This window comes from Pteronotus mesoamericanus, unplaced genomic scaffold (genome assembly GCF_021234165.1).
Source record: "Pteronotus mesoamericanus isolate MK-2021 breed Mesoamerican mustached bat unplaced genomic scaffold, CSHL_Meso_final scaffold_408, whole genome shotgun sequence".
NCBI lineage: Eukaryota > Metazoa > Chordata > Mammalia > Chiroptera > Mormoopidae > Pteronotus > Pteronotus mesoamericanus.
The window spans coordinates 4,483,888-4,502,105 of record NW_026555315.1 but is presented as its reverse complement, the minus strand read 5'-3'; the positions used below and the strand labels follow the sequence as shown (position 1 = coordinate 4,502,105).

Sequence of the window (18,218 nt, the reverse complement as noted above, 5' to 3'; positions counted from 1 at the left end):
AAAAGGTTCCTGACTGACTGATCTCCCAGTGTGTTTCCATGCCAGCCACCTCGGGGGGTGCCAGGTGGCTGGCCTGTGAGAGTAGAGGTTATTGTGTCCCCCTGCTCCCCCTTGCTGGGGTCACTCAGCTCTGCTGGGGCTCCCTGCTGGCCAGCCTTCCCTTCCTTCAGCCACTGTCCACGGCCCTGATCCCTGGTTGCCGTTTGCTGTTTATGATCTCCCTCCAGTTGTCACTCCAGGAGAGCAGTCGTCTCCTTGTGGGGGGCAGGGCCAGGTGCTGGTTGTGGCAGCAGGTGAACAAGATGTGCTCCCAGCTTGGGTTCTCCTCTTGGCCTGGGACAGGGCACGGGAGAAAGGCAGCAAGCATGCAGTGTGCGTTTTTTTTTGGGGGGGGGGGGGTTTGCTCCCTCTCCCTAATCCCACACCAGGTGCCTGGAGGTGGCCAAGGAAAACAGATCCAACCTTGAATGGTGTCCTTATCATCAATGAGCAGGTCCCCCAAGACGACCGTCTTGTCCCTCGTCATGATGATGCGCTCCACAAACTGGGGCCCCAGGTGCTTCTCCACCCAGCGGTACTGTGTAGGGGCACAGATGTGTCAGTAGGGCCTGATGGGCCCCTGAATTCAGGCTAGTGAGGAAGTAGGTGTGAGTGGTGTCTGCGGCCCTTGACAGATGCAGCTCCCCTGGCCCCCATCCCACACTTCCTGTGTTTCTGCTGGTTTAAGACCATGACTTAGCTAAGTGTGTCTAGGAGGTGCTGGGGCAGCCGCACCTTCTCTCCCACACAGTGCTCATACTTCAGCAGAGGGCTGGTGCAGATGAAGACCTCGGTGCTGCGGGGAAGGCGCCAGTTAGACAGGGCGGTGCTGGCCCCTGCTCCCCGCCCCCTCTCCCGCTTCCTCACTCCTTGAGAGCGTTCATCTGCTGCATGGCTTCCAAGGCTCCAGGGATGGGCTCCAAGTCTAGGAAAAAGCCGGGGGCTTCATACACACTCGCGATTTTGTCCTGAAAGACAGTGTTCCCATCCTGGCTTCTGCCTCAGCCAGTCTACCCCCAGCGAGGGTCTCAAAGGCGGGGGGCGGGCTCTTCTTATCCTGGGGTGAACTCTCTATCCTGCAGTGAGTTTTGTTAATTTTAAACTGGAAGAGAGCGAATCGGGAGGTGGAGCAGAGACCATACTGCCCCAGGGTAGGACTCCCTACTCCTAAGTGTCCTGCGGGGTTGGAGCTCCCGCTCCCGGACATGCAGGGTGGAGGATCCCCCTCGGAGGGCGCCCCGCGCTGCGCCCGCCACCCCCACGCCCTACCGCCAGGTCCGGCCGCAGGGCTCGGTACTGCTCCCGAGCGAAGAAGCCGCGGCGCTCGGCCAGGGGCACGTGCGGCTCCCCGGGGAAGCGGCGGAGAAAGGACCGTAGGAGGCCAGCCTCGAAGTCGGCTAGCACGCCGTCCATGTCCACCAGCACCCGCACAGGCCGCGCGTGCCGCACCGCCGTCGCCATCGCCATGGCGAGAGCGCCAGGACCCGCTTTCGAACGGAGTGCTGGGAGCGTGGGGAGAGCCCTGGCCGCCGCTTCCGGAGCCGCGGGTGGGCGTGGCCGTCCCGGGCGTGTTTGCATGGGCCCCGCCCACCCGCCTCCCCGGAGGCCTAAGCGCTGGGAGGGCTCGGGAATCGCCCCTCTAGTATTCAGCCGCCGCAGGTGTCCCCAGGGCCCGACAGGGGCGATCCTAGGGTCCAGGCGGCCAGTCCTTGCTTGCGGGCGCGGGGCCCGCGGGGACGCCGCGGACCCCGAGCCGAGCTCCCCAGAAACGAATGCTCAGACCTGCCGACTTGGAACACGACAGCTTCTACTTAAAATATACAGCCCCACCTGACAGACGATTTCCGTCGAGCTCAGGTCCTCGGGACTGCCCTTCTCTCGGTGGAACTAGTGCCTCGTCTCTAGAATCGGCAGTTAGATCCCCCTCTGGAAAATGCTGGATGTTGCTAAATTTTGTTAATTCCCCATTTTGTAGATTTCACACTTCTTGACTACATCCATGTATAATCCCCCATATGAGCACCCCGATACTGCCAAACCAATGCAACAGAAGCATTACAAAGGGGAACCTGGTATCTCATTCTAAGATACTTAAACACTTAAGAGCCCGGGCTCACGGGGCTCAGTGGATTGAGTGCCAGCCTGCGAACCAGGGGTCACTGATTTGACTCCCAATGAGGGCACACGCCTGGGTTGCCGCCTGGGTCACCCACCAGAGGGCGGCGCGAGCCACACGTTGGTGTTTCCCTCTTTTTCCTTCCCTTCCCCTCTCTGAAAATAGCTAAAATCTTCTTTAAAACAAACAAACAAAAAAAACCCCTTCCACTTAAAAGAACAGGTAGAGGATGAAAGAAGTTGAAGGGATTAGCCAAAGGACATACTTGTATATGTGTGACTTTTAGATGAGGGCAACGACGTGGCGTTACCTGAGGAGGGGGTGGGGGCTGGGGAGAGGTGGAAAAATTAAGGACAACGGTAATAGTCTAAAAAACAAAAAATAAAGGAAAAAAAGGTAGAACTTATTGTGTAAGCAGTAAATACTGAGAACTTGACTACTTCCGCCCCCTCCTTCACTACCCCACTGAAGTCGCACAAACTGGGTAAAAAGTCCAAAACGTCAATTCCAGTCATCATTTTAAGATTCTTAAACTTCACTTTCAAGACCCTAAGCTTTCTAACTGGAAAATGTAACACTAACCTTTAGCAAACATGTTTACATAATTTCCGAAAATTTTATGTAATTCTGACGGTAGTAAAACGACAGGCAGAACTGCCTTTCCCTCAGAACACCTTAATTTTTTTTTTAGCAGTTTTATTTTCTGTTGTAATAAAATAATTAAAAGCTCCCTCCAGAACACCTTTTGATTAGGCATTTATCTTCACAGAATTAACTCCAAATCACAAGTCATACACAAATCAGGGACATCTTTTCCAAGAGCCCCTGCCTCCAGGCTAGTCTGCTTTACACTCCAGGAAAATCTTGGCACCCACAGCCTATAAATACCTCTATTCTTCCCACAGAGATGCCCAATAGTTGAAACGAGTCTGTGGTCACACACCACACTCATCCCAATCATGGGAGGGGCTAAGAGGTGTCCTACTTCAAAGGGGTCACTTTTTAAGTTAGGAAATCCAGTCCCAAATGACAAGCCAGCAGAATACAGGTGGTCAGTGGCATAGCTGTTCCTAAAAGTCAGGTCTTAATAATGCTCAATTTAGACATTTAATATAGCACATTGACCTGGAACTTTCTCCCTAGAACCCAGCTGTCTCTTTGGGACTTAAGGGGACTCTTATCCCCTGTCCCCACCCCTGGCCCCTTCTAATGATGTAGACCCTTCCCTCCTCTGGAGCTCTCTTCTTTGACCCACTATTGAGAAGCACCTTGCAGGTGTGAGAGGACTTAAGGGTCCAAAATATTTGGGCCAATAATTACTTGGGCTACCAACTCCTCTTATTATGCCTGAGTTTTATTGCCGCGGACATCAGAGCTCATGATCGCTGCGGCACTGTGAACTCCCACTATGAACCTAAACCTGCCGCCTGTAGCTTTGTGTAGAGAGAGGCAGGCCCACTTGTCTTCGGGCCTTCACTAGTTTCACCTGAATGGCTCTTCAAATCATTGAGCGACAGGATTTACAGTAACAAGGAAAAAGCAATCCAACAGGTAGAACACAATCTCAAAAAGAAGACACGGGACACAGTATTTCAAAATTTGTACATTGTTTACTTTAAGCAACAGTCCAGGATTCTGAAGTACAACACATGTTTTGAGGATGAGACTTTTCGTTTCATGGTCAAGCACCAGCATCATGCACACAGCTTCAAGTTACCTACGCACTGCCGCCCCAGCGGGTCCACTCAAGACGCCCTCCCGCCGCGTGGTCACCGCCCTTGCTCGCTGCGCGGCCTGGAGTCGGCCGGTTCCTCTGTGAGAGCAGGAGGCTTTGCTCCTCGGCCACTCACGTTAGTATCTGGCTTATTTCGTAAGGTTCAAAAAGAAAAGGCAGTTTCTTTGCTTTGCAGGCAGCTCGGCATGAGGCGCAGGCCTCTTTTATTTTCCATATGGCACAGGAAGATGCTTCTGGCAAAGGGCACTGACAAGTTAGGGCAACACCGAGAAGGTGCGGCATAAAGACAACCCTGTGTTGGGGCCGTAGGGACGGTGCCTGTGGCCTGTTTGTGGGCCTGTCCATCAAGGCCTGGTAAACCCAAGTAAAGCTGACAAGAAAAGGGGTTTAAAAAGCTCAGTACAAAAGATCCTCTAACAGATTTGGAACCAAATTATTTGTCCTTAAAAACACAATACTAAGTGTCACAAAGCTTCCCTCCAATCTACTACTAGAAAACACCATGCCATGGCCTACAGACCCAGAGGAATCAGGACAGATCAAGAGAACCTGTTCTTCAAAAATAAAAGGGGGCAAAAAAAAAAAGACAGCAGTACATAAAGTGCTTCTTTTTTAATGAAACAAATCCAAAAGATGTACAGTCAGGCTCAAGTTGTGCAGCTCACAAGCATGGAGAAAACAAACAAACAAACAAACAGGACGACAGCGTTCAGGGCAGTGGGAGCTAACCCAGGACCAGGCTGGACTTGCCGCCGGGGGGGTTCCTTCGCGACGGCACGGGGGCCGGCGCCACCGGGCTGGGCACAGGGGCCGCAGGCACAGGCTTCTCCTCGCTCTGCCCCAGGCTGGCCTGAAAGTCTGTGTCCACGTTTTCTAGGAAAATAGGATGAAATTGAGGCTAATAACTATTTCCAGTGAAGATGAAGAACCTAAGATATATTTTTTGAGGAGGGTTCAAAACATACCTAGAGATACGAAGATGAAAGCACCAGCTACATTCCTACTACTCAGAATTAACCACTGTTCATGTTTTGCCCTATTTGTCCCTGGACCTTTTTCTGCATATGTTCTTGTCTCCATTACACAAACAATGAAGGCATGTGTATTTTAAATTAGAACCTTACAGATAAGCACTAGGTCCCTCACCCCGAACCCACCTCCACATGGGTCTCCTCGCCTATTCCCAGAGGCCCCGTGGCTAGGTGTCTGCGTTCCTCCGGTCCATTTGTTTCATGCATATTTACGTGTATTTTATTTCCAACAGGTAACATATAATATCATTTCTGCTGTATTTAACATAAACGATTATCAGCTTCCTTTTTTTCGCTCTTTGGGAAACTTACCCATATTTATGCACATGATCATAATTTACCTTGCTTAATTAAACTCCTTCATAATATACGTGTATATACATATAGTATATATTTGTCCAATCTTCTTCTACTGATAGCAACAAATTGGAACCAACCCAGCCATTCCAAAGAAAGCTGTAAGGCGCGCGTACACCGGGAACATGCGCCATGCCTTCAACCGGAACACTGCCCGCCACCCTCCCTAGGGGCGGAGTCCCGCTCCACCCCGCAGCCCACGTTCGAGCACGCCCTCCTGCCGTCCGCATACCGTCCATTTGATAACCACCTCACTTTAACACCTGCCAAACAGACGGGTGAAACCGTCACTGCATTCCTGTTTTCTGTTACCTGTCCACAGTTACTAGGTGAGGTTGATTTCAACCACGCAGATTCCCAGGGTGCCATCAACATATATTACAGAGTCCACTTCCCCCCGCCCGCTGGTAATAACCATTAACCAGGGTGCTCCCATCTCTTGTTAACTGGGCACTCTGCACGTTAAAGTCTTTAGAATTAGTGTTTCATTAGCCAATACCCTGGATATTGCTTGCTTGATTGATTCACTGGCTGATGTGTGAAATTCCCAGCAAGCATATCTTCCTAATCAAGTAGTTTCCAAAATCAGAGAAGTCATTTATTCAAAGTCAAGAGTAACTGCAAAAGAAAAAACTCAGTTTTTTCTGTGAAAAAAAGGTCTATGAAGAGTTCAATAGTTTTAAGGCATGTTAGACTTATTTTTAATTTTTAAAAAAATGTCAGGTCTCATTTTGGTGTTAAACCACATTCAGACCCCGCCAGGTGGCTCAGTGGATTGAGCGCTGGCCTGTGAACCAAAGGGTCGCCGTTGATTCCCAGTCAGGGCACATGTCTGGGTTGCAGGCCAGGTCGCCAATTGTGGGGGGCACGCAAGAAGCAGCTGATGGATGTATCTCTCACACGTTGATGTTTCTCTCCCTTTCTTTCTCCCTCCCTTCCTCTCTCTAAAAATAAATTAAATTAAATTAAAAACAAAAGGAACACATTCAGTTGCATACTCTTAACACCTGCCTTAGAATAGCCACATACACACAGACACCTTCTGGTAGAAGACTTGGGAGAAAAACGACCATGAGGATTAAAGACGTTTACTCCCCCCGTGTGGGAATTCCAAAGCTCCGAAGTGGTGAAGATGAACTGTCGGCTGTGATGTGTACACTGGGCAAGAACTCTGCGTGCACTCACTACTGGATACAAATGAAAAGTTCTAGTTTTGAAAAAATGGAGTTCCTCAAAAACTAAACAATAAAAGTTCATGTTCCTAAAACCACTTGTACCAAGTTTTGATTTAGCTGAAACGAGAAGTCCAAGGGGGAAGAGGTTTTAGATCAGAAACAACAAAAATCTCAGAAATACTAATGTTGCATTTTGCGAATTTTTGGAACAATCTATAGAAGTGACATAATGTGACATACATAAGTATTGAACTGACAGTAAAACCCTAATAGGACGCTTTCCAAGATGACAGCCCCCGTGGCTGCGACCAGAAGAAGCTCGGAGGGAGAGGGTCGCCCTTCAGGTCCCTGCAGCCACGCTCTCATCACACAAGAGACCGTCTCGTGCACCAACACCGAGCGCCCAAGCCCTGCAGTAAGCGCCCTTCATGGAGTCTAAGGAAATACGTCCACCGTCCAAATACAAATCACCTCCGAGAAAACACATTTTAAAACAATGCAAACAGATGAACAGAGACCAGGAACTCCGGCCGAGCCAGCGCCCACGACCCGCTGCGCTGTCTGCGTCAAGCAGTTAACCTTCGGTCACGGTAGTTAATTTCCTGAAAGTGATTTTTAGGGAAATCAAGCTCATTTCCAACAATCTACTTGTCTTTTATTATTAATGGAACTGTTCTGTCTTTTACAAGGAGGAAACGACATACCAAAAAAGAAAAAAAAATGCACATATGGAGACTAAAAAGCAGCAGGCTTTAACTTAAATGCTCATTTGTCAGAAATAAATACTCCAGCCAGCAAAGATGGAGGTTGGTTTGTTACTCGAACTCATTAAGTCTGCAGCGGGATAAGGAATTGAGAGTAAAGGTTTAGAAACTTCTATAGCAACAGGAACTTCACAAAGCTTTTGTCTGTTGAATCTAATAATTTGTTTTAGAGGGCTTTAAACAAAAATACTTCTACCATAATATCCGTCTTACACACACTCCTGACTTGCCTTTCTTCTCTGGCGCCTCAGGAGAGGCACTGAATGGACACCTGTCATAACAGGACGTGAACAAAACCAAATTGATCTTCAGTGCAGTGAAAAAGTAATTTGTCCAGTAAGGACAAGCCCAGGTTACGCTCACAATAGTTCGGAAGACCCTCCTCCACTCATCCCCATCAAAAAACCCTCTGGCCCGGCCAGGGGGCTCGGTCGGTTGGAGCATCGTCCCGCACACAGTTCGAAGGTTTGCGGCCAGGGACAGTACCGGAGGCAGCCAAGGGGCGTTCCTTTCTTCTATCAGTGCTTCCCTCCACCTGCCCCCTCCAAAATCCCTCGGGTGGAGATTTAAAAATGAAGAAAGAAAGAAGACGCTTTGAGAGGACAGAAGAGGAATGTGGTTCTCAGACACTGGTTTTCCTGGCAGGAAAAGGCCATGAGGAAGCCACTTTATCCGGCCCAGAGGGCCTACGGTGGTGGCATTTCACCGGGTCCATTTGAATCTGGCTGCCGCTGCCTGGTGTGTGTGCACTTTGCGTCACCCTTGTCCGCGTCCTGCGGCGCGTGTAAGGAAATGCCAATAAACACTTCAAAGATTTAAAATAAGTAAATGATAATAGCTCATTTCCACAAGACGCTAACTGAAAATTCACATCTGCCCCCAAATCATGATTTATAAGGTCACAGGGTTATCACTGTCCTGATGAACAAGCACCTGAGTGGAAAAATCAAACAAAAAGTGGCAGGGCCAGGCTTGAACTGACAGAGCCATTTACTGAAAAGCTCTCATTAAGTATAATCAACACCCGCCTGGGCAATGCACACACACTGGTAAAGGAATGTTGGCTTTTTTCCCCTTTCTGTACATTTCGAGCATCGCTCTCACTGCTGGCTGATACCAAATGTGCCAAGTTTGCTAACTTCCCCGTCTCATTTTTCTCTCCCTCCACCCAGAGTCTGCGGCGCTTGGGCAAAGCCAAATTCCAGTCCCCAGACTCTTTCCCCAAGACATGACTGGACTCAAAATTCCAATCTATTCTAAAACCATTTACAGAACCAGAAATGTGGGCGTCAGAGGTACTCACCATGGATGTCACCTTCTCCCTAGAAAAGAAAAGACATTAAAAATTTACTTCCGATGTTACCTTTGCAACATACAAATAAAGCAGTCACAGTTCAGAGAGGCTGCTCTCTCTCTGAAAACAAGTGTCTTCGTTTTGACGTGGTCAAGGTCAGGACCAGGCCTCGTTATAATAAGCAACCTTTATTCAAGGGGGACAACAAGGCACAAAAATGCCACAGGACTGACTGCTCCAGTGCCAGTACCACACCCAAAATTTTTTAAAAACCCAACCTTAACATCTAACCGTCACCCCAATAAATTTAATTTTTAAAAAAGATTTTATTCATTTATTTTTAGAGAGAGGGAAAGGGAGGGAGAAAGAGAGGGGCAGAAACATCAGTGTGTGAGAGACACATCAACTGGTTCCCTCTTACACACCCCCAGCAGGGGGCCTGGCCAGCAACCGAGGCCTGTGCCCTGACAGGGAACCCAACCAGCGACCTTCAGCTTGCAGGATGACACCTAACCCACTGAATCATACCAGTCAGGGCAAATTTAATTTAAAATTCTTTAAAAAAATCTTATCTATACTGATGACCTGTGTCAAGTGGCATTTCAGAGGCTCTTTTATCAGCACGGGAAAGTGATGAATCTGTCCCTCCCTTCTCCCTCTTTCTTCTGACCTGGGCGCTGAAGGGCACCTAACAACCCTGAAACCCCCCCTGCACGCCTCCCCACACTCGGAGGGCTGGTGCCTCCACGTGCCCCGCGGTCCCTGCTCAGCACGACTCCCTCCCGGGCTTTCCGGCCCCTCTGCTGGGGACCGCGGGGCGGCGCTGCAGTCTCCCGGAGTTCAGCTCGAGGCAACTGGACAGCACTGGCCGGCAGTTTAAAGAGAACTGGAGCGCAGAAATACCACTGTGTATATGTGAGAGACACTGGCTGTGAGTGTGATTCAGAAGCTGGAAAAATCAGTGCCGTAGAGACCAACCCTAATGGTTGAAGAGGCATCAGGCGGGACCTGGGTCACCCTGGCTGGCGTGGCTCCGTTGGCCGAGTGCTGTCCCGCAAAGCAGAAAGTCACCAGTTTGATTCCCGGTCAGGGCACATGCCTGGGTGGCAGGCCAGTCCCCTGCTGGGAGCATGCGAGAGGCAACCCATCGATGTTTCTCTCCCTCTCTTTCTCCCTCCTTTCCCCTCTCTCTAAAAATAAGTAAATAAAATCTTAAAAAAAAAAAGCCAAAACAACAGACCAAGATCACGTTTTCTCACTTTCTGACTTCCCTCCCTTTAGTGAATAACCTTCCCGTCACCAACACGCCCCAGTCCCTCCCCGATAAACCCTACGGCCGCCTCTAGGGGCAGAACCGAAGCTCTCGGAAGCGGGGCGAGAATCTGATTTCTAAACTGAATGCGCCTCGAGGCCTGCCTTCCTCCCGAGGCTGTCACGCTGACCTTGAGATCGAAGAAGTCTCCCGAGTTCGCTTCGGAGGAGTTCCTTCTCTGGGGTCCGGGCAACTCAGAATCTTCTCTGCCCCCGCTAGACTTGGCACCTGAATCGAGAGACTTTCTTGAGGGATATCATAGGAAGACCTAAAGCACACACTTTTTCAGTGAATGATATTATATGTCAGTCTCCTGTTACAAAATGAGCAACAGTGTTAGAGAGGTTAAGTGGTGACTTAAAAATGTGACAGAGGGACTGAATGAACCAATCTGATGTCACTCCTTACCCTGATCCATCCCACGAACTCTCAGTATTTCCCGATATTTAGTCCCAGTCTTTCCTCCAATGAGAAGCTTTCACTGTTGTTTGTCTCACGACGACAGAGCTAGCTGTTGCTCACCGGCCCTACAGCAGCGGTGGGCGTTCACACCGGGGCCTTGCCCGGCCAGCGACCACAGTCATAGGCCAGCGACCTCAGTCAGAACCCGTACCTGCCGACTTGGCCCACGAAGGGGGGTTTTCCTCAGGTGTCCCGAAGATGCTGGAGGCCATTTTGTTCTTCCTCACGGGTTGTTCTGTTGGTTCATCAAAGCCTAATGAAAAGTTGGATCCGCCACCGGGAGGCCGCAAAACCCTAGGAATCGTGGCAAAACATCGATTTCAAACCAAAATATTTCTTGGCAAAAATGATGTCAAATACCTTTCATTGCATTTCCCTCGCCCATTCATTCCCCTTCCTTCCCACAAAAGAGCTGCTCACAGGGAAGAGGAACCGACTCCACGGGGTATAAATGCAACACTGGGTGTTACGATACGAAACGCCGCTTTGTGTTTGTAGCAAGTCTGTCCCACGGTCATCGCAAGCAGCCTGGCTGGGTCCCCTTTTAGGAAATGGCTGAGGACCTGAGGGGCCTCGCCTCCTGGGCTTCGCTGAGGTACAGGGTGGGGCAAAAGGACGTTTTCAGTTGTGAGAACTAGAAAGAGTTTATTCTTGCATTATTTAGGGTTGTATTTTTTTCCACATGAACAGCTATAAACCTCCTTTTGCCCCACCTTGCATGTGCAAAGAAGTTTAGAAGCACATATTATTTATTTTTCCATTTTTATTTTCAACGAAATAAAAAAAATAGAAGAATATTAATAGAAAAGTTAGCTAGAACAATTTAGAAGCCCAAGCAAAGGTGATAAAAAGCGTCTCTCCTCTCTCCTCATCACAGACAAGCCCTGTTGAGTACAGTCGTACCTCGCTATTGTCCCTAGTAAACATGAGTGACTTGGATGCGGAGAAAGTCAACAAGAGAAAATGAGTAAGATTCATGGCATGTTCTACGCACATGCACCTTTGGACACCACTTACAGCTTTTTGTCCAACAAGGAATCTAGTACCTTTCTTTGCGTTTCCAAATCTTCCTGCCACGGGCGAACCAATTTGTCCCCTCCTCGGAAAAAACTCAATTTAACGTGTCCTGGCACCTCTCAAACACAGAAAACGGAGATGGTTTTATGGGAAGATTTTCTATCTACTGATTCAATTCCTTCAGTAAGGATAGGAGCAGTTTGGTTTCTATTTCTTCTGAAGTCAGTTTGAATAAGAAACATTTTTCTAGGAATATGTTCATTTCATCCAAGTTTCCAAATAAATACAGTTGTCATTTGTAAACTCAGCTCCTTATGTTAGAAAATAAAGGAAAAATTAAACACTTAAAGTATAAATTCTCTCTTGAAGTTAAATGCCTCTAAGTACCATACTAAAGGCATTCTCAAGTTTTTATTTATTTTTTACTATTGTCTTTTCTAAATAGTTTCACATTTCCACTTCTTTCTTCTTTGACCCATAAATTATTTAGAAGTACATTTGTAAGTTTCCAGATATAGGGGTCTTCCTAGTTTATTGATTTCTATCTTTTAATTATAACAGACGAAAGTTTTATGACATAAATCCTTTGAAATTTGATGAGATGTACCTTATGGCCTAGTATGTGGTTAGTTTTGTAAATCTCTACATGTGCTTGAAAAGAATATATATTTGCCAGGGTTCTATATACCCACTAGATCGAGCTTGTTCATCAAGTTATTCAAATCTACTAATTAAATGTTTTATCACTTATTGAGAAGCTCTCTTAGCTTCTACTACAATGGGGCCTTCTCATTTTCTCCTCAGAATTCTGTCAAGATAAAGAGTCCCCTCTCAGAAAGGCTGCCACTGGGACATTTTAGATGACGGGGGGGGGGGGTGTGGAAACTTCACTGGATTAACCGGGTAGTCATTTGATTAATCAAACCAAATATATATCCCTAACCCACTTCACTTACCAAAAAGTTCCAGCTAGGTCAAATATTTCCCTTTAAAAACTAAAACTAAAATGCTGGGAGGAGTTGTGTGTGAACGTGTCCTGGTCTGGAAGGAAAGGGCTTTCTTTCCAAGGACAAGATGAAAGCCAGGAATCCTAAGATGAACAGATTAAACCTGGCAAAAATACACATAACATTTGACAAAGGATAATATCGTCAGAGTGTGGAACGCTCTTAAAAATGCTTTTTAAAAAATAACAAGATAAAAATGGACAGAAGGTACTAACAGGAAATTTAAAAACATGGATAGCCTCTAAATACTAAAAATTTTACCTCACTAACAAATAAATGAAATTTAACACAAGGCGAAATTTTTTTTCTTATCAGACTGGTAAAGACGGGGGGCGGGGATGCCAATTCCCAGTATCAATTGAAGTGTGAGAACAAATTTGTACAAACTGTCTAAATAACATTTTGATAATATGTATTAAATGTTTAAGTTTGCATTTTATATGAATCTGCATTTCTACTCCCAGAAATTATCCTAAGTAGATAACCAGACATATGTACAAGGAGACTCCTATAAATAGGTTAATCTGTACAAAGTTGGAAAACCCTAGTTACCCAATAGTAACAAATTAGTTATCTGCCTGTCCGTACAACAGAAAGACATATACATTAGGCCCTGGCTGGGTAGATCAGTTGGTTAAAGTGTCGTCCCAATTAGCCAAGGGTGCATGTTTGACTCTGTCAGGGCAGACAAGCGGCAAGCAATGACGGCACAGGGAAGTGCAACAACAAATCGACATCTCTCTCTCTCCTTCTCTCCCAATAATATATATATATTTTTAAGGCTATATACATCCAGGTGAGATTTACCTTTATTAGTAGATGCAAAACATTACTCCAAACCCAGTGAATAAAAAAGGCTGGAGAACAAAAATGAGCCCAATTACATGTTACAGAAAATGATGTGTACAGAGATAAACACTTATCTAGCTGTGTGACCTTGGGTAAGTTGCTTACCCTCTCTATGCTTCGGTTTTCTCTTCTATAAAAGGAAAACGCTAGCTGCCTCGTGAGACACGGGGAAGGATATCAGATATACTGCACTTAGAACAGTAACTGGGATCTGGCAACCCCGTGTCCCAGCGATGACAATAATCATAACTAGACACAAATGCCCGAAAGCACGTGCACCAAAATGTCATCCAGATTTCTGGGGGGTTTTAATGTCTTTCTGATACTTCATATTTTTCTGTACTGCTATTAATCTAAAATTCTTTTAAAGACCACTTCTGGTTGCAGGATGCCCTGACTTTCTGTTGACAATACTGCTTCCCCCGCCACGGGCCATTATAGGTGATCTTTCCGGAGCACGAGCGTCCATACCAGCATTCATTTGGGTCTCTGGGCAGAAATCTCAGCATCTCTGCTCCCTTGCGTGGGGGCGGACACCCTGGCCTCAGCTCCCTAGCGCTGCCCCTTCCTGCCCGAGGGGCGAGGATCTGCCCTGTTCTGAGTCCTTTCCCACCAAGCTCGCCTGTCCAGTCTTATCCCTGCACCCAAAGCCAGCAGACGCAAGGCCTGGGTAAGCCAAGGTAGACCTGAAGGAGGCCCGACAGACTTTGCCAAGTACGGACGTAGCCTCCTCTCCACCACACCTCGTTCTGACTGTCGTCTTCACGAACCCAGGCAGGCCACGTCACCGTTGCACACAGTTCTGGCCGGACTCCCCCGGGGGCCACGTGCTCCCTGCAGCCTGTCGCCACTCTTCCTCCGCGACTCCCATACCTCGCCTCTGCCAGGAAGCCGGTCGAGTCCTTTGTGATCTCAGAGAGTAACGGGTGAACCCAAGAGGTGAAAATGCTGGAGATCCTCTCTCGGTTGCCAACTTTTTGTGTGAAGGGCCAGATAGGAAATATTTTTGGCTCGTGGGTCCCACAGTCTTGCACAACTATTTAATTCCGTCGCCCAGCACCAAGGCAGCCAGGGACAACATGGAAATGAATGCTTGCGGCTATGTTCCAATCAAACTTCATTTACAGGCACTGAAATTTGATTTTTATGTCATTTTCACAAGTCACGAAATAATCTTCTTCTTGTTTTTGTTTTGTTTGTTTTCTTAAATCAACCATTTGTAAAAGTCAAGATCTGGCGCCAGCTGAGTTTGGCCCTCACGTGGTAGTTTGCTGGGCTCTGCTCTATCCCAGAGATTTCCAACCCACGTGCCACAAGAATTTTTTTATGCGTGCAATACCTGACTGTTTAGTCAGGGACTCTGACTTCTTTTCTCTTACTTTGTCAAATAAAAAAATGACAACAGCCAACACAACAGTAGTCCAGTGTGAATGAATAAAAATTATACCTGTTTTTTGTCAGAGCAGCAAAAAATACATTTTTTGGTGTGCCGCAAAATTTGAGTACTTAGTTTCTGTGTGCCAGGAGATGAAAAAGGTTGAAAATCGCTGCTCTATTCAGTTCAACAGCCTCATTTCTAGGAGAGCCAAGTCGGGCTCTGAGAAGTTCCAAACGAATTGCCCAACATTAGTTAACTGACAAGAGATGGAACCGAAACCCAAATCCCCAGTTCCTGGCAAGCATATAATGTGGGCTCAAAGTACGTTGATATAGTGGAACCACACAAGGCCATTTTTCTCTTTAAACTACAAACCTGCATAGTTGGTGCTTTGATTAGTTTTCTTATTTTCTAATCTTAGACTGTCTTATATTTTGTATATAGGTCCTCCAGTGTCTTCTCTGAATCTAATATTTCTGTCTGCCCATAGTAAAATTCAGTACTCAATTTACACTAAATAAAAATGTCATCATTTTTCCTCTGAGGGATGGGAGGAGAAGAATCTATTGTATTCTTTTATAACATGTTAAACATTTAAAATCCCACTGTTGTTTTTTAAGTCTCAGATATTAAATATCCACTTATATTAAATTCACCATATGAAGATAAATGTATTCAGGCATATATTTTATAAAGATGATAATTTGAGGTTAGCTTAAATTGTTAAGTCATAATTAAAGCTGTTATAAATTCTTAACAAGCTTTCTCTCATTTTAAAGTTTGAGGTGATTAGGTTTTTAACACTTGTACCCGAAGTCAACAAAGACACTTGGAATATTATCATCAAAGTTAACTTGCTTCATTGTCTTCCCCTTCATTTCCTGGAGAGTAGAGTGATTTTGTTTCCCCTTACCATCCTAATGAAATCTTATGAATTTTTAGCCAGATGAAAATCTTCAGAACCCTAATGGGCTGGGAAATATTTTTTGGCCTTAAAAAAAAAAAAGACACTAGTACCCAAACACCAGCTTAAAAAGTCAAAATTCTGACCAGCCCAACTTTTTAAAGGTCTGTGTTTCTCTTATAACAGCAGGTAACACATACTCCGATGACGTCAGTGTTGTGGAGCCCATTTGTAACAGCCAGACATCCCCAAACAAAGGATTTGAATCATAAGACAGAAATTATATCTATTTTACTTTTTAAGTCCCTACTATTCCTTCTGAGCTGCACACATGGTAACAAAACCAGGATTACATATTTGAGATTCAACAACAATGTCTTCATGTACTGCAGATAGCAATTTTTAAAAAATTACTTCTTTCTTCTCTCTTGAATCCCAGAGTTCCCATATGGTCTTTGCGGATCATTTCCTAACAGACTAAATTTACAACACCAGGAGAGTGTTCCTGGAGAAAAGAAGTTTAGGAGCACGAAGGTGAGAGTATAGAAGGAAAGGCAGGAAGTCAACAAAAAGACAAAGCTACAGCCCTCATCACAATACTACAGAGAAACTGATGACAAAAGGTGAACTAAAACACTAATTTTGCAGAACCAAAACTCATTTCTGTCTCACATTTCAAATATACATATCAAAAACCTCACATGAGGATTCATCTGACCAGGCTACCGAAATTCTTCATGAAGCCCGAAACTGCAGTCGGCCCCAGAGGATAAAACCTCAGATTTTTTTACACATTAACATTCCAGCCACTACATTCTGAGCCGCAGAAAGTTGACCACATGGCATGAAATGAAAAACCAAGGTTCAATTTGTTCCAGTGTCCTCTGAAAAAAATGATCTCACTGGAAGGCTGACAACAGAAGAGGGAGTGACCCTCTTCAGCGTTTTCACAGGTCCCTACTACCCAAGCTCCCCCACCCTCCCAGGAACCACCGCTTTAGTTTCTAAAAATCTTTCCTGTTTTTTTCTACATTGTTAAAGGGAAAGGTATGAGTTAAAAAAGAAATGTCATTTCCAAAGCTCCCTCCTAAGACTCACTGCTGAGGCCTGCTTTTGTCCTCAAGTTCTCCAACCCCTAGGAGACACTGCTATTTCACGGCTGTCTTCTTAGCCCCACAAAATGGCTCCCTTTGTGCCACTTGCTCAGGACCCCAAGGCTGGCCATACATGACTGCATGTCACCGTCAATGACAAACAGATGCCCAGAAAAAGTGGAGTCTAAGCGTCCTCCAAGCCCTGAGCAAGGATCCCAGAGATGCCTGTATCCCACCTTAAAGAGCCGTGTGCAATTAGCAAAGACAATGTGAACATGTTGCACCAGATCAGAGCCCTTCCACCAAGTTAGGCATCCGCTTGGAAAAGGGCCCCAGTCCAAACTCCGTGCCCAGTGGCCCCTTCCCCAAATGCAGTGGCATGAGTGGCCAGAAAGGCCCGGCTGTCCAGGTGGAGACAGAATACGGAAGAGACAATGGATGTCTCCGGCCCCGCCCAAGAACAGGAAACCTCCTCCAGCAAGGGAACCAGGGCCAGAGATGAACTCATTTAACAAACGTCAAAGCGGGAAGCAAAAGAGGGGGGATGCAAAGACCGAGGTCCGAAGGTGAGAGCACAGAAAACCTACTCGAACTGTCGCTCTCCCCCTCCGGTTCGGAGGTGGGAGCGAGCAGGGAAGGAGCAGGGGTCTTTCCTTTGTTATCAGAGGGGAGGCACTTCGTGAAGGGATGACGGCTAGGTCCTGGAAAGGGGTGGGGGGTCACTATGACCACCCCCGCCTGACCACAATGCCACCTGCCAGACCAGCCCCAGTGGGTAGGAGCCCGCAGGAACCGATCGCTGCGACCACGGAATCTGATCTCCACGCCGATCGCACGGCCGCCACCTGCCCCGGACCAGTGACAGGAGCGCGTGGCCCTGGGGTGGGACAATGGGGCCTGACCGAGGAGCCCCGGGCACCCGGGGCCAAGACCACTGCCTTGGAGCCTGGCAGGCCACTCCAAAAAGGGGAGTGCCCCTACCTGCTCGGCACATCCCAACTTACAACCCGCGGTGCTATACGGGCACGCGGCCCTGGCCATCGTGTATCCTCGCTCCGGGGCAGGAATGAATGAAAGGAGCAGGAATAGGGCGGGGTCGCCTTGCCCCGCTGGAGGGGCGGCACAAAGGCGGGGCCGGCAGCCGAACACCGCCACTCGGCCGGACGCAAGCGTGGCGCCCGGGGCACGTTATTACCAACGAACGGCTGTTCGGCCCTCTCGGCCCCGCGGGGTACCGTCCCTCCCTCCCGACCCCGAGCCCGAGCCCAGCGCCGCGCAGGCGTGGCCCTCTCGCCTCACCGGGAGCTATTCCTGCTGTTCGGGTCGACGCCCTTGAAGGTGGTGGTGGTGGTCATGGCGCCGACGAGCGAGGTAGGCTGGCGCGGTAGCAAAGCGCAGAAAGGATCCGATCCGAGGGACGCAGGGTAGGTCCCTACCCCACCGACGGCGACCGCTGCGGGAGCCTCCGCCACCGCCTGCTTGGCCGGCCGCCGCTTTTATAGGGCTTGGAAAACCCGCCCCCAGCCTGCCGGCATTGGCCGATTCAAATAGCTCTCTTTATACCTATTGGTTCTCTGGAGTGCCAAGCATCGTGCTGCGTCAGGACTGGCTATGGCCCCCTTACTCAGCCAAAACCCGCCCGCTTCCTGGTCAGGGAAGATCTAGGGAAGTCCCCCCTCCCCCA

At 47.7% G+C, this 18,218-nt stretch overlaps 2 protein-coding genes across 3 annotated transcripts; both read right to left on the bottom strand.

Annotated features, from left to right (window-relative positions):
• Positions 1 to 17: 17 nt before the first annotated feature.
• On the bottom strand, positions 18 to 1,529 carry NT5C (5', 3'-nucleotidase, cytosolic). Its single transcript, XM_054593333.1, has 5 exons — positions 1,309 to 1,529; positions 907 to 1,007; positions 775 to 835; positions 463 to 577; positions 18 to 333 (listed from the first exon to the last, which is right to left on the bottom strand). The coding sequence occupies exons 1-5, from the start codon at positions 1,504 to 1,506 to the stop codon at positions 167 to 169; spliced, it is 642 nt and encodes a 213-aa protein (XP_054449308.1). The 5' UTR covers positions 1,507 to 1,529; the 3' UTR covers positions 18 to 166.
• A 2,261-nt stretch (positions 1,530 to 3,790) lies between these two features.
• JPT1 (Jupiter microtubule associated homolog 1) lies at positions 3,791 to 18,001 on the bottom strand. Of its 2 annotated transcripts, XM_054593336.1 has the most exons (5): positions 17,834 to 18,001; positions 10,437 to 10,579; positions 9,954 to 10,051; positions 8,521 to 8,539; positions 3,791 to 4,763 (listed from the first exon to the last, which is right to left on the bottom strand). In XM_054593336.1, exons 1-5 carry the CDS (start codon positions 17,887 to 17,889, stop codon positions 4,615 to 4,617), a joined length of 465 nt encoding a protein of 154 aa, XP_054449311.1. In that variant the 5' UTR covers positions 17,890 to 18,001; the 3' UTR covers positions 3,791 to 4,614. The 2 variants fall into 2 exon arrangements, with proteins under 2 accessions (XP_054449311.1, XP_054449312.1); XM_054593337.1 differs by lacking the exon at positions 8,521 to 8,539.
• Between the last annotated feature and the right edge of the window lie 217 nt (positions 18,002 to 18,218).